Here is a 15,625-nt window from a genome sequence, read left to right on the forward strand (position 1 = left end):
AGATAAAAATGTCTGTAGATTTGTTGCCCGTCACTTGAAAAGCGAAATAATGCCTGGCCATAAATATCCAAACCAGAGTTCATGTTTAATCAATGCAGTTAAATCCTCATTTAAATGCGCTCTCTTCCAAAACTCCTCTGAATCACCTTCTCGTCAGCAGTTTTATGCAGATAAGTCTGCCAAGTGACCCAAGGGGTCTACAGCCGCCCAACAATGAGCCTGAGCAATGCTTCTACAGCCCCCCACTAAGCCATCAGTATTTCAAACGAGTGCATACATTTAACCAAACTTTAGACTCTGGCGACATTGGCAGTGACGGAAAGCAGCAATTGCACAAGTGGCACATTTAATCCCAACTGTGGTTAGATCTAGAGACTCACCACCACGTTGCACAGAGAGCAGTGCTTCTTGCGTTCGTAGGGGGTCAGTTTAGGCGCGTAGTCAGTATTGGCGTGTCGCCCGCTGCTGAGCTCAGCGGCCTTCTCCTTCCTCTGCTCAATCTGCTCCATGTGCCTCCGACTGCTCTCGTCATGCTGGGGGGGGGGAGTGGAAAATGAAGGGGACAGAAAAGGGGGGGGGGGGGGGGATGAACCTGGCAACCCTTGTGGAGGGTTAAAGCAATATTTTTATTTTTTTATTTCAAGAAACACCGTCCACCGACCTTCATCTGGATCTTCTTCTGGAGTTCCTCCATGGCCTCCTGCTGTGCAGCGCTCAGCGCAGCCAGACGCTCCTCTCTGTCTCTGGGGAGACAACACAAGGTGGCGGGGGGGTAAGGATCCTATCTAGCGTACTGACATGGAGACTGGTCCTAGCTCCTGGGTGGTGGTGGGGGTACAGACCTGGCCCTCTCGCGGGCCGCGTCCTCCCTGGCCCTCTCCTTCTCCTGCCTCTGCTGCTCGATGCGCGCCTCCTGCTCCTTCCTCTTCACCAGCAGCTCCTCCACCCGTGCCTGCCGCTCCGCCTCCAGCGCCCGCTTGCGCTCCTGTGGGGAAAGTAGGGGGGGCGGCTACGTTAGAGATACCAGTCACGGGTTAGAGAGGTTCGGGGGCGGGGGGGGGACAGACCCCCAGGGCATGTTCTGGTCGTACCTGTACTGCCTCGTCTCTGGCCTGCTTCTCCTCTTGCCTCCGCTGCCTCTCCTCCTGCAGCTCGCTGAGGCGCTGCTCGTACTCGGTCAGCTTGGCCAGGACGTCATGCCTCTTGTTCTGGGCCTCCAGGGTGTTGATGAAGGCTATCTCGTTCACCTAGACACACACGCACGCACGCACACACACACACAGGTTAATGTCAGTCAGTACTGAAATGGAACCTTCACTGGCTGAGCAGATGGGGGTGTGGTGGTGGGGGGGGGGGGTGGAGCCAGCATACCTTGGCCTCCTCCTCCTGGGCCTTCTTCACAATGGCCTGCAGCTGGAGCTCCCGCTTGAACTCAGCATGGAGCAGCTTCTCGTCCATCATCCTCCTACGCTGGTCCAACAGCTCCTCCTTCCACTTCCTCACCTCTTTCTCCTGAAGGGAAAAGAAAAGAGGAGACACAGTAAGAGAGAGAGACACAGAGAGAGAGAGACAGAGAGAGAGAGACAGAGAGACAGACAGAGAGAGAGAGAGAGAGACAGAGAGACAGACGGATAGATGGGACAGATAAAGGAAAATGAGCGAGAAAAAGGAGGGGAAGGCCAAGACAGGTTGGGTCAGCTTGTTTCACGGTTAGCACTGACACGTGCGGCTAGCAAAGACGTGCTAGGGGTCCCTGTTTTGGCTGCTCCCCTCACCAGTGTGTCCACAGGGACTACTGTGAATATACACCACTTCATGTATTTATGTGGTTAATACTCTGGATTACTCAAGGACTCACTCATCTCAGCAGAGGCTGGCGAACAAAAACAAACGTCATGAAAGCCTGCAGACTTTGGTCTGGTTGTCTGTCAGGCCAGAGGACCAGAGAGACAGAGAGAGACAGAGAGAGACAGAGAGAGACAGAGAGAGACAGAGAGAGACAGAGAGAGACAGAGAGAGACAGAGAGAGAGAGAGAGCTGAGAGAGAGCTGCTGAGAGAGAGAGAGAGAGAGCTGCTGAGAGAGAGATGCTGAGAGAGAGAGAGAGCTGCTGAGAGAGAGAGAGAGAGAGAGAGAGAGAGAGAGAGAGAGAGAGAGAGAGAGAGAGAGAGAGGGGGTCTCTGATCTGATATTTGGTGATTCTATCTGTGCGCTGACAGAAGCTCTCCTCATGGCCTGTCTGAGGGCGGGGATGTGTGGGGAACTTCTCCACCATGGCTGCGGACAGATATTCACCCTTTCCAGAAGCTTCTGGAGCTTGTGGGTCTTCTCCTCCTGCAACTTTTCCCGGAGCTGTTGTGCCTTCAGCTGCTTCTCCTCATGTTTCTTCTTGGACTCGGCGATGGTCCTGAGGAGCAGGGCAGATGGGGATGTGAATGTCTGACTAGCGCAAAGGCCCCAAAAAACGCTGGACGTAAAAGCGTGCGTACCTCTTGCGAGAGGGCGAGGACAGTTTCTCGTGCATGTGGATGCCGTGGCCGGGGGGGCGCGCTGGCTCCTCCTCTACGATGTCCCCCCAGGAGGTGCTCTGACGCCAGGGCTCTCGAGCTGCATGGGGGCAGGAGGTGGGGGGGGGGGGGGGTGTTAGCTTCCTAAAACCAGCCTTAATTCTCAGGATTCTCCTCATCAACATACAATCTGGCCTACATGGACAAACTGAGTAGTTCAAGGGAACTTTGTGTTCTGTCGTAATGGGAACACGTACCATCATAGTCAGCCAACATGTCACTCCAATCCAAATTAAGTCCACAACTTCCACTGCCAATGCTTGCCTAAAGCAAAGAAAATGACAAGCATGTGTGTGAGACCAGTTCTTGATATTGGGGGGTCAGATGGCTGAGCGGTTAGGGAATCGGGCTATTAATCAGAAGGTTGCTGGTTTGATTCCCAGTTGTGCCTAATGACGTTGGGTCTTTCGGCAAGGCACTTCACCCTACTTGCCTTGGGGGATGTTTCTGAACTTACTGTAAGTCGCTCTGGATCACAGCATCTGCTAAATTACTAAATGTAAATGTGATATTGTGGTTAAAGACTGCTGAAGCAGCGTGTGTGCGTGTGTGTGTTTGAGTTTGTGTGCGTGTCATACAGAGAAGTCACTCTCGTTGTCGGTCTCCAGGTCGTTGTTCTCAGCCTGGATCTCTCGGGTCAGCTGCTCCTCCTCTGCGATGGCGCTAGCGATGGCCTCCTCGTTAGCTTTCTCCAGGCGGTCCGCTAGCTCCTCCTTCTTAGCCAAGACCTCTGCCATGGACTGGGGCTGGGCACAAACACACACACACACTCACATACAGAATGGCCAACGGTGCTGCATGTGCAACAACAAAGTGCTCTCTCAAATATCTTTATTTGGGCCTGGACACTTTAAAGCTGTATTATTGGTAAAACATGATAACCACAGAAGCCAACCAAAAAGCACCAAACTTTCAACCACCACAAAATCACAAGGAAGGAAGCATTCACGACTCATGCATGAAATGTTCACTGTGAGCATGAAGAGATGGTGGAAGGAGGCACCCATGGACCATTTGATTTCACATTTCCAAAAAACTAAATTCTTAAATATGACTAAGTCACTATGCCCCTTGTATTTTAGCATATGTTATATAGTTCACCTACATGAAAGCTTACATTGTTATTATGTGTAGATTAATGTATAGTCATACTGGAGCTCTCCAGACTGGCCACTCCTCCCAAGAAAGGGACTTAAGGAGATATTTCTCTCAACACCAAGCCTTTCTGCCTTTAAACCAAGGATTCCAGTGGAGTCTAAACAGCTCTGGGCTGTTTCTGAACCACACAGCCTGCCGTCTGGACCAGTCTAGAAACACACCAGGCCTACAGGGGATTTGGGCTCAGATAAACTTCCCTGTGGAGGATTTAAACCAGATCTTGTCTCTACAGAGGGCTGGCCTTTATAAAAGGTGCTAAAGCAGGGAAGTAGTGTCACCCTGGCTAACTTTAGAGATATGACTTACCTACTGATGTTAATACACTTGACACAGAAGGGCTGACCAGTAGACACAGCTTCTGCCACCAACACTGGACAGATGGTGTTCCCATAGACCCTGGCCTGAGTACTAACTGTAACTACCTGCCACTAGTTGCCAACAACAACATTTAAAAAAGCATCTATAGGCCACCTAAGGAGGAACTGCTCCGGCATCCACCAGAATTACAACAGCGATCCACTCAGCACCACTCACCAACACCCTCACATCGAGACTGTTCTGGGGCCGTTCTGGAGGGAGCTGTGCTGTCGCGTCAATGCGTCAGGCCAGGAGGTTTCTCAGTGACTTTGTTTAGGCGTTGAAGGACCCCAGAGGGGGAACCCTGACCCCCCTTCCCCAGCACCCCCCTCCCCCTCCTCAGTCCCCCCCTCCCTCTGATCCTCCATCTCTCAGCACTCACAGTGGAAAGCTCTGTGGGGTCCAGCACACTCTCTGGTTTCACCGCTGCCATGGGAGTTCCAGCCTGTCTTGGAGCAGACGGAGCCATGCCCTGTGACGCGCCCCCCTCTGCCCTCTGCCCCCCTTGGGCCTCCACGCCGCCAACACCCTCGCCCTGAGCTGGGTCTGGGGACTGGGGGGGGGCCGGGGCTGGGGCCGGGGCTGGGGCTGGGGCTGGGGCAGGAAGGGTTATGGTTGGGGCTGGGGCTGGTGTGGGTTCTGGGGTTTTGGAGGAAGTTGGGGCTGACACCGGGAGAGGCACGTCGTCACAGGGTGCGTCGACACACTGTCTCGAGTCTTGAACATTGTCTGCTGGGGGCTGCACCGACACAATCACACATACACACACACACACCATTAAAGACGTGCACATTTCAAGCATTTCATGACAGCAGAAACCAAAGCACAAAATCAACACACACACACATTCAAAAACACATAACATGCAGGGTTGCTGGCACTAACATGCCCTTCAGATGTAATGCTGATTCAAAGATAAAAAGATGACAACACTGAAATACATATTTGCATTTCAAATATCTGCAAATGCCTAGAACACACCCTCACCAAATGTGTTCTGGGACTATGAGAGAGTATTCATTTCATGGATGAAAATGGGATTTCTGTCCCTGAACTGTCAGTGTACAATCAATCGCCTTTAAAACTGATATCTCCCCCGTCTGGACAGGCTGTCTATGAATACCGTGGAGCCCAAAACAAAAACAATGTGGCTGATAAACCAGTGTAGAGTTTCCCTGCTCCATGTCTCCTGTCTTCCTGCATTATTGATATGTGAGGACTGCTCCGGGGTGGGAGGAAGATGCGTCATCATGCAGCAATACCTCAATCTTGTGACCCTTCTCCAGGTCTCCAGTCTCCTCCAGGGGAGCCTGCTCCTCTGGGATTGGCTGAGGGTTGGACAGTAGCTGGCTCTTGTCATTGTCCGGAGGGCAGAGGGGCTGGAGAGCTTGCTGCTGCTGCTGTTTTTGTTGTTGCTGCTGCGGCTGGTTCACTATGTTGCTGTCGTCTCTGGGGCAGACGTTGGCCAGCACGGGGCTGACCTTGGCTACAATGGCAGCAGAGCGAGGCCTGGCAGGACGACCGCGCTGGACGGTCTCCCAACCTTCCGCGTCTTTCTTACCTGCTAAAAAAAACGGGACCATTTTCCATTTTGACGAAAGCCCACACGGAACGCTCGAGGTTTGGAACCGGCCTGTGTATGCGTGGGGCTGCTGTTACCTGGTTTCTCTGCAGGAAAAGAGTTGGTTGGACAGGGGACAGGAAGCGACTGGGAGGATTTGACCCGGTCAGCCCAGCTAGGGCCACTGTGGGTGAGCCGAGCCACAGCCAGCGTAGGAGGGGGACCGCTAGAGAAACACACCCCACACTCAGAACACAGCGACACATTCACTCAAACACAAGCATTACATCTAACTGTTGCTGTACAGGTGAGTGGTATCTTGAAGGGCCCGTCCTAGCTGGTGTCTGAGCCCAGCCGTGCTCCTCTATCTCTGGGCATCAGGGTCGTCTCGGGCAACAGACCTCCGTCATGATCAATACCCATTTCCTGCTGCATCCGATTACAGGGCAGCGCACGTATCGAACAGATGATTCAGCAGTCTTTAACCACACTTTTATCTACACCTCCCCATGCTTCTGTGGCGTGGGAGTGAGAGACTCGACAAAACGCATTAAACAAAGCGCCCTTCTATCAGCAATCAATGGCCCCATCAACAGATCATGAGGACGTAATACGGACCGAGACAGGGCCGGACTGGGCACTGCATGGAACATTGATTTCTTAATAAGGGGATGCGGTTTCCCTTCAGCACATGAAGACGTTGTGTGTCAGGATATGGCTGAGGGCGGAGGACAAGACCTACCCAAAGTTGAGGGAGCGCCTTGCATTCGGAGAAGGGACCATCCTGTCTGAGGAGGGACTGGGCATCACGTGACGTCCAGGGGACATCTTCCGCACTTCCCAAGCCAATGACGTGGGTCTGCGTAGGCAAAGGAAGACAACTAGAATTCCACTATCTATCCAACACTATGAATACCCGTTTCAATCGGTCAATATTTATTCATAGAGCATATTTAAAAACAACCATCGTTGACCAAAGTGCTATACAGGAGGTAATTTTACTACTGCAGACAAATAAAGTAGTACAGTAATAAAAAGATAAAACAGTTCACCACATGCTTCAGGAATGTTAAAGCCAAAGAGACAAATACGTTTTTAGAACAGACTTGAAGGTTGAGATAGGTGTTAATCTGATGTGCAAGGGTAAGCTATTCCACAGTTTTGTCCACACGACCACAATGCGTGATCACCACCAAAGTAGACCAAAATCTGAAGATCTCAGAGTTCTTGATGGAATATACAGCTGGAGCAAGTCTGACAGCTTTTTAAGGGCCGAAATATTTTGTGTTTTGTAGACACAGCAAAGGTTTCCCATGTTAATGACAAGGGTGGCTGCCATCACCTGTATACAAGCCTACAGTATGAAGACGTATAAAATGGAAAGTGAGGTAAAAGCTTGTTTCTTTTTGTTTTTGTTTTAGTCCTTAGTCGATTTACGAGTGTTGTGGTCATTCTGTTAAAGAGAAGCCAATAAACTGGATCCCCTTGAATTACAGCCAAGGCTATTGATCCAGACTTTGCTTGGGACTCTCAGCCAAGGACCAGACATGGCACTTAGAGAGCTGCTGAGAGAGAGAGAGAGAGAGAGAGAGAGAGAGAGAGAGAGAGAGAGAGAGCTGCTGAGAGAGAGAGAGAGAGAGAGAGAGAGAGAGCTGCTGAGAGAGAGAGAGCTGCTGAGAGAGAGAGAGCTGCTGAGAGAGAGAGCTGCTGAGAGAGAGAGAGAGAGCGCTGCTGAGAGAGAGAGCTGCTGAGAGAGAGAGAGAGAGAGAGAGAGAGAGAGAGAGCGCTGCTGAGAGAGAGCTGCTGAGAGAGAGAGAGCTGCTGAGAGAGAGAGAGAGAGAGAGAGAGAGAGCGCTGCTGAGAGAGAGCTGCTGAGAGAGAGAGAGCTGCTGAGAGAGAGAGAGAGAGCTGCTGAGAGAGAGAGAGAGAGCGCTGCTGAGAGAGAGAGAGAGACAGAGAGACAGAGAGAGAGAAAATATCACCTGTTCTGCGCATCGGTTTTCTCCAACTTCTCCTGAAGCTGGATCCAGTCGATAAGAGCTTTGAAGTCTCGCACATAGTTGTCCAACATCATTAACACCTCCTGTAACACATGGAATCACAAGGGGATAGTGACAATACCTTTATATTTGTATGTATTTATTCACCAAAGTGATTTGCAAACTGCAGTGTGGGGGGATTTGCACTGCGCAGGAACGCAAAATGGAACTTGACATTGTGGGTTCAAATCCGGCTCAACCCAAGGAAATAGGGTGCAGGAGACACAACAGAGGAATAACAGCGTCACAGCAAGCCACCCAGGAAAACACACATGCTACAGTACAGAACTATACAGTACTGTGCAGAAGGCTTAGCACCCCAAGATATGTAGTCAAACCAAAGACAATTTTGACTTTTTTTGTCCTCTGTATTTGTGTGTCAGTATAAAAGTGCAATTTTAGCGCCTTTCATTTAATTGTTTCTTAAAGAATGTTTGCTTTACTTTTTATTAATTAATTTATTGTCCCCAAGACTTTTGCACAGTACTGTATATCACGCAGATTTCCACTATATAACCATTTATCACACACAGTAGACTCCTCATAAGGGTAGAATTTGCTTCAGATAACAAGATTACATAGATAACAATCATAATACAATACCAAACTAAATAACGATAACTATATTTGTTTAGCGGCAACAGCTTAGCCCATATGTGTGCCTGTATCTCACTGATAAGGTCGTATTGGAGGTGGGTTGTGTGAGAGCCTTCTCCCCCATTCCCTCAGCCCAGGGCTGCAGGGACACAGACAGGCGTGACGGATGGGGAGCGTGGAGGGAGTGGTAATTGAGAGTAAAGCTTCACAGTGCTTTTAGTTAATAGATGAGTCAGGCCAGTGAAAGATGTGTCCGGCAGCGGGCCTGCTGATTACAGCTAGTTAACAGGCCAGGCCCCAGCCCTGGTCTTCCACTGACTCCTGCTCATCTGATAATGGAGGCTGCGCAGCTGGGGGAGGGGAGGGGGTGTGACAGACAGGGCGTGAAAATATTAAAAAGGTTTCCCTTTCACAGCCTGCAAAACGTGCACTCACCTCAGTGGGACCCTCTCGTAACAATTTCTGAGGGCTGTCTGCGCTGCCTGACCGCTGCGTTAGAAATGCTAACAGGCCGAGCCTGTCTAGAATGAAAAGCCACACCTGACCAACTGCAATTTCTGATGTATTTAACCCAAATGAGAAAAGGAACTGTTCTGTTCCCATGAGTTGTATGCGAGATGTGGTTTCCTCCTGAGAAGAGGGAAGATGCAGAGAAATGCTCTGCGAGATGAAGTGGCATAAATCACAGCTGGGACAGAACAAATGGTTGATGAGAACTGATTAGCCCTGAGGGTGTGGGTGGGGGGAGGGAGGGGGTTAAAGAGATGTGGGCGTTATTAATGTGCAAGTATAAATCTGCTGCTTCTGTCCAGCTCTACTCAACAAGGTATTTCAGCACAGGAAGCGACCCCCTGGACAAGACTGCACGCCTCAAACCAACACCTCCAACCATGTCAGGCTCAGCAGTCTAAGCTTTGTCTTGTTAATATTAAACAGATCAGCAGATGCCAAAATCGAATCAAATTCTTATTTGGGGGCTCTGAACTCCAAGTTGAGTTCTGCTACAGTCTGAGCTACTAGTCATGTCTGCGGGTGGTGTGGAGCTCCCGGGACAAGGGCTGTTTGTGTCTGAGTGAGAACACACAGAGCAGCTTTACACCGCTCCAGGGGATTGCGGCCTGCCGGGCTGGTATCGGAGCACTCTCCTTCCCCTTCGGCTAATTCCATCATTTATCAGACAGTCCATTAAGCCTAGCAAGGCTGGTTGGGGGAGAGGAGGAGGAGGAGGGGTTGGGGGGTACCCCAAGCCCAGGACTGCATACGTCATAGGGGGGAAAGCAACAACAACAACAACACAAGAGAGCTGTCACTTGTAGGCCCAACTGTTGCTAGAGCGCTACACTCAGAACTTATTCCTTGTATTTGGGTGTAGGTAGATCTGGCACTAACTCTTCACATAATAGGTGAAAATGTATACGTTATTACTAAACCATGTTGGCTGTTATTAGGTTCCACCTCAGTGCAGGCAACCACCACCCAGTCTAGATTGGGTGCCTCATGGCCAGCGCAAACCCCACAATCCTAACACACACATCCACAATGTTTACACCATTGTGTCATCAATATCCACTCCCCAAACAAGGCCTCAGCGAGGGCCCTGTGATCATTCTCTCATCGGCACACCTTCAGACAGCCCCTCTGACACAAAGCAGAAAACCAAAGGAATAACAACCAGAGCAGTGAAGGGGGTAAGAAACTCTTCTCAACCCAACATCTCCCTCAGGTGGTCATGAGGAGCAACACATCTGCTTTAGTGCAGAAGGCCTGCATTTCTCTAGAGCAGTGGTTCGCAACCCTGGTCCTCAGGGACCCCTTGCCTTGCATGTTTTAGATATTTCCATGTTCTAACACACCTTATTCAAATGAATGGACGACACATTCATGGCTTGAGTCCCAACCTCAGATTCCGAGACCCACCTTGCACTCCACCACGCTCTGGTCAGATTCACAGGTGACGTAGATCTCATCCACGGCCCGGCGCAAGTTGTCGAAGAGGAAGGCCCAGTATCGTGCCCGCAGGTCCACCTTGCGAGGCTGCCTAGCTTTAGTTGGACTCTTCTCTGCTCCCTTGTCCAGCAAAGCTCCCATCGCGCTCTTGCTCTCCACTCCCACATTCTATAGAGAAACAATGAGGAGAATCATTAAAGGCAGGGTACGTATGTTTAGCAAAACTAGCCTTTTTGGCTTGAGTTTGAAAGTATCCAACTCAAAATATCCTACCCCCTTACTTTAAAGCCACTCCCCTTAAATACATCAATGCGCTGCCGCACAACTGCGGGGAAGTAGGTAGACAGACAAGTAGCCCGTCCAATCATTGCATTTGGTTTGAACGCAATGAGTTCTCATGTTTATTACAGTCCTGCGACAGTCACAGATATCACATTTATTTGATTTTACTGTCAGAGCATTTGATTTATTGATTGCTATCAGGATGTAAAGTTTATTTATGCAAATATGAAGTCCTTGTCAAAAACATGAACTACCCTAGCTTTAAGATGCACACTGAAGTGTCAGGCCTTTTGAACAGTCTTTACATTATCTTCTGTAATTTTTTTGAGTAAACACTCAACACTAAAATGACAACTTGTACAGTTTGTACTGTAGGAACTGTCTTTGGGTAGCCTGGCTGCCAGCCCAACTTCTCCCCGCCCACAACAAAAATTTGGTCGGGAAGTTGGGTCTGGAGGGTCTCGTATTGGGGAACAACTACATAAAACCAGGATCTGGGCGTACCAATGAAATTGCCAGGGCGGGCATTATACGATAATGGACAGATGATCAACAGTGACGTAATCACCCACGTCACAAAAGAGCGCTTAAGTTGAATTCGTTTTGAACAAACAACATATTACGTTGCTCTGATTGGTTGTAGGTCTATCCAATTGAGCGAAGAGACATTTGTTTTTCAGGCTCGTTTGAAACACGCCCTGTAGTCACAGCCCAACGGAGGGTTCTCAGACTCATATTCTGACTAGAATTATGAGTATGACAATGTCAGGCTAGTCTTTGGGTGGAATGACTCGGAATATGCTAGTGTGTGGTGCCACCTAGTGACAAAAATCTTAAGAACTATACGACTTCAAACAAGCATTTAGTTATTTGCTCCCATCCCCATTTAGTGATTTATGGACAGTAACCATGCCCACCTGTTTCTTATTTCTCTGTAGACCAGAGTTGATTCTCTGAGCCCTTGGATTGCTGTTGGAGTTGGTCTTCGACTTTGCTATGAGAAATATATGAAAATGTTAAAAATAAGATTGACTGACTAGAACAATCCGCATTGAGTACCTTATTTTCATGGTCATTACTGTGGTTTCTAGGGAGAAGCAAACAATAGTGGAAACATACAGTGTTAGAGTGCAATGTTATGGGTCTGCATACCATACAACCACAGGTAAAAATGTGCATGCAAAGTAAGGAAAAAAGTATGGAGGTGGGAAGGAAAAATAAGATAACACTTTATTATTATTAAAAATTGTGGCAAGTGAGAGACGTTGAAGAGGTGTGTATGTGTGTGTGGGGAAACAGGACCTAACTAAGGGACCAAACTCCCAGGGGACAAAGAGTTAAGTCATGCCCTCCCAGTATGTCAACACCAATATTAGCCACAGAAGAAAAATAAAGGACACAAAATGGTTTAGCCAGGCTAACTTGACAGAGACAAAGTGGGTGAGTGGAACGTAAAAATAAAAAAAGATTACAGATGCCACCAACCTTCCTCCTCTTTGTTCTCCAGAGGAACACTCCAGGCGATTAAGTTGCGAGCAGCACGGCCCTCCTCTGCTACAATCTTTCTCACCTTGTCATGGCTGTTTGAGCGCTGAAAGGACGCCTGCAGACACAGTAGAGAGACCTTTTATACCCAATTGTTTCTCGTTGATCAGACTGAAATCTCTGAAATCTCGGGCTCACAGTAGACACTGTTGCAATTGGCCTACGGTATGATGGAAAGTGCATGGGTGTACTTTATAGCAATGTGAGGACTTGTCTGGGAAGGCAATGCCCTGAATGGCATTGAATGAATCATCATTCTATTTATGAGTATAGGAGTCTTCTCTGTTTCTGTGTGTGATAAACAACATGTAAGATCGACTTGGTCCCACATTCATTGACCTAATGGCAGATTGGTAAAAAAAAGTGGGGAAAAACAATGTCACTCCCCTATTCACAAATGTCCTAACTCACAGATTGCACAGCATCGTGTAAGGTTTCATGCGTGAAGGCTGTGAACAATGCTTTCCTAAGGCAGACATTCTTGCTTTGCAAGAAAGAAATGGGCTAATAAAAGTAGGCCTGCGTGCAGTTAAGTTCCCAAAATTAAATGTGGAGTCAAGTGATTTTACAATCATGAAATGGAATCTTGTAGTGGCCAAAAATTGTATCAGCCCTATATAAGCTATCTTGTGACTTGCCTTGCAAAAAAGGTCATATTCACATTGCAAATTGTGACTTGAACCACTTTTCATCCTTTTTTAACAACAATTGAGTCATGGAACAATGTTGGTTTCATCTCAAATAAAACTTATGTTATATTTTAACAGTCAATAACTATAATGTAAAGTCAAATAGCCTCAAAGATTGTGTGGACTGTACCCCTTGTGACAAGAATCTTATTTTAGTGACACTACCAAGACTGTTAGACCTTACAGCTCGTGTGACATTCATAACTATGAGGTATCATCTATTCTTATTAGCCCACACAGAATGTATTATATGCAGCTTTTGTTCCAGCGTGCTCCGAGAGTATTGCTCAAATGGCTCATTAGGTTTTACACATGCATAAACAGCATGCAGTGTCCGGGTCTGTAACTATTTCATATCCTGGGGGGACATCACTGACCTACTTTAAGTGAGCATAATTATTTACATATAGCCTAAGCCCTTTTAACAGTAAAGGATATCTACGATATTGAATGCATTATTTATCCAACAAAATAGCTATGGTCTATCCAAAATAATCAAAACAGTAGGCTGAGTATCTCTTAGTAGCACATTTCCAAACTAAGTAGATGTTGTATTTCCTGCATTGTCATCAGACATGGCTGGCTTAGCCTATAGCCTACACTTTTGACTATTAGCAAACTGTACAATCTAAAGGAGGCTTATGGAAAGGTTTCCCTGATCCCCTAATTAGCTGCTGACAACCTGCCACCTGGCCAGCACTCGGAAAAAGCAGGCTGTTTGATGGAGAACAACTCAATAAATTCATGAAATAACACAGACTGAATGTTATCCTGACCCAAACACTTTGCATGCACAAGAAATAAAGACCTAGTCATTTCTGTCTTTGTCTGAGTGAGGTGGTGGGTGTGAGGTTTCCTTTTTTTAAAGCAGATCTAAGAAGAGACAGCAGGACAGAGGTAAGGGAGGTTAAGAGAAAGATCCAAAGACAGAGTACATACAGAGTAGAAGTAGAGTCTGTAAGCAGGTTCATCGTCCTTATCCGCCCTTGACATAATTTTGCAGCACACTTCAGCCAACCTGTTTCTCTGTGCTCACATTGCCACTAGTTCTAGGTGACATCTTCTTCTGACAGCAGGACCAAAATAGACTCCCACTGTGTGGGAATAGAAAGTTGCCCAGCTGTGTCAAATATTCCACTAATGGAAATGAAGAGAAGACAGTGCTTTGTAAGATGAGAGTCCCCTCACGACTGCACTGTCCGTAATCAGGGCTGAGCCTTGGGCTACTCTGCTGAGCTAGCTACTGTAGCTCCCTGGGCTACAGTCACGGCTGCTGTCCGTCGGCACGCCAGCCTGCTCTCTTCTTTTTCGTCGTGTTTACAGCTCCTCTCCTGCCAGCTCTGCATCGGTGCCCCCCGCCCCCCTCACTCACTCACTCACTCGCTCTCCCTCTACCACAGCGCTGCGTGGTCATGTGTAGACAGCAGGCCGGCCTTTCAGCCGCTCTCCCCTGCTGCCAGGGATGAGAGTCTTGTTGCAGGCTCAAGTGTTGCTAATATAAACCTCTATTAGCCAAGGAGTGATGCTCAGCATCCAATTTAACAAGACAGGCATGAATCATGCATGGCTGGAGGAAAACACCAACACATACATAAGCTACAACCGAGAGATTGAATCTGCAGCTAGGCTTGATGCTGATTCTGTGTAAAAAAAAAAAAAATACTAATAAAGTCTGAACTAGAACTCTGCACTGGTGAAACCTGAAGTTAAAACAGAATCGAAGCTAAATAAACACAACATTTTATGATAAGTTAATCACAGATGGACACTTGTTCTGGCAAATTAGCGACTACTATCCTAAATAAAACCTGATACACTTTGTACACTTAAACTTGTTTGTAAAGGTAATTGACTGGCTTGCTACTGTATCTCTCGTCTTGTTTAACCAATAATTAAACTGTCCAATCCAAAAACAGCCACAGGCAAGCTGTAAACCTAACTTGTAACCAGCTAGCTAGTAGCTAGCTAATTCATTGAAAATCAAAAACTCGGTGCAACACCCTTTGATCAGCCACACAATGTCACAGATAGAAAGCCTATTGTAGTACTGGTGCAGAAGTTATCTAGTAGCAGGGTAGTAATACTGAAGGTTCCAAGCTCAAAACCAACCTAGGACGACACAATCTAGGACAGTTGGCTAATTTGACCCTGGAATTAACAAAACGCCGTTTAGTTAGTTACATATTATTAAGAGACAAATACTGTAGAGCTGCAATATAGCTAGCTATATTAATCTAATTATGTTATACAGTAGCTAAGCAAATCAAGTTAGCTACAACAAGCTAGCTACAGTAGATAGTTGCATTAGCATTGGGTACTTTAACTTGGCCTGGCATCTTGGATTCAAGGTAGTCCAGCTAGCTAACATTAGAAGGATATTTATCGACTTTACCTTCAAAGCGATGGTTATGGGTGTGCTCCGACTCTTGCCACCTCCATGTGAAGATCCTGAACTGTTGCTTCCAGACCTCTCTCTCCCGTCCCCTCCTTGACCGATTCTTGGACCAAGTCGATGCTGGCCAGCCCCACCACGTCGCCGTCCATCGTGGCGGCTGTCTTTTGACATTGATGGAGACTATTACTATGCTATAATCAAATCAATGTTTGGAATAATTGTAAATCCTTTCTGAAACGAACCCAACTTGTCTAGTTTTCAGCTTTGATGTAGAAGACATCGAAACCTTAAACGACATTTACAACACAACACCTGACAACTAAAAACAACCCACAGTTGAGCCGGAAGTAAATTGTTCCTAGTGGTGATTGACAAACAGACGATCAAATATTTTTTTACGACGGCGGAAACGGAATTTTCTCAAACCAATCATAATAACTAATGATTTAAGTCGTGGGTTGTAAACATCCTGAATCTTCGACTTATATG

The 15,625-nt window shown here is 47.6% G+C and overlaps 1 protein-coding gene across 3 annotated transcripts in view; it reads right to left on the reverse strand.

Moving 5' to 3' along the window:
- Positions 1-15,624, reverse strand: part of scaper (S-phase cyclin A-associated protein in the ER) — a 53,798-nt gene extending 38,174 nt beyond the window's left edge. Inside the window, exons 1-18 of one of the 3 annotated variants that reach the window (XM_084673163.1) lie at positions 15,134-15,624; positions 11,993-12,110; positions 11,425-11,501; positions 10,196-10,393; positions 7,625-7,725; positions 6,385-6,501; positions 5,741-5,868; positions 5,344-5,642; positions 4,464-4,820; positions 3,145-3,312; positions 2,764-2,830; positions 2,489-2,606; positions 2,295-2,406; positions 1,372-1,512; positions 1,092-1,247; positions 843-985; positions 662-743; positions 381-533 (exon numbers count right to left, since the gene is read on the reverse strand). In XM_084673163.1, coding sequence (XP_084529289.1) covers positions 381-533; positions 662-743; positions 843-985; positions 1,092-1,247; positions 1,372-1,512; positions 2,295-2,406; positions 2,489-2,606; positions 2,764-2,830; positions 3,145-3,312; positions 4,464-4,820; positions 5,344-5,642; positions 5,741-5,868; positions 6,385-6,501; positions 7,625-7,725; positions 10,196-10,393; positions 11,425-11,501; positions 11,993-12,110; positions 15,134-15,307 — 2,709 coding nt within the window. In that variant the 5' untranslated portion in view covers positions 15,308-15,624. Of the gene's footprint in view, positions 1-380; positions 534-661; positions 744-842; positions 986-1,091; positions 1,248-1,371; positions 1,513-2,294; positions 2,407-2,488; positions 2,607-2,763; positions 2,831-3,144; positions 3,313-4,463; positions 4,821-5,343; positions 5,646-5,740; positions 5,869-6,384; positions 6,502-7,624; positions 7,726-10,195; positions 10,394-11,424; positions 11,502-11,992; positions 12,111-15,133 lie in introns of all 3 variants that reach the window. The other 2 variants (XM_084673162.1, XM_084673164.1) reach the window with 2 other exon arrangements.
- Position 15,625: the final 1 nt, after the last annotated feature.

Source organism: Hypomesus nipponensis, chromosome 14 (genome assembly GCF_054491055.1).
Source record: "Hypomesus nipponensis isolate SF chromosome 14, ASM5449105v1, whole genome shotgun sequence".
In the NCBI taxonomy this organism is placed as follows: Eukaryota; Metazoa; Chordata; class Actinopteri; order Osmeriformes; family Osmeridae; genus Hypomesus; species Hypomesus nipponensis.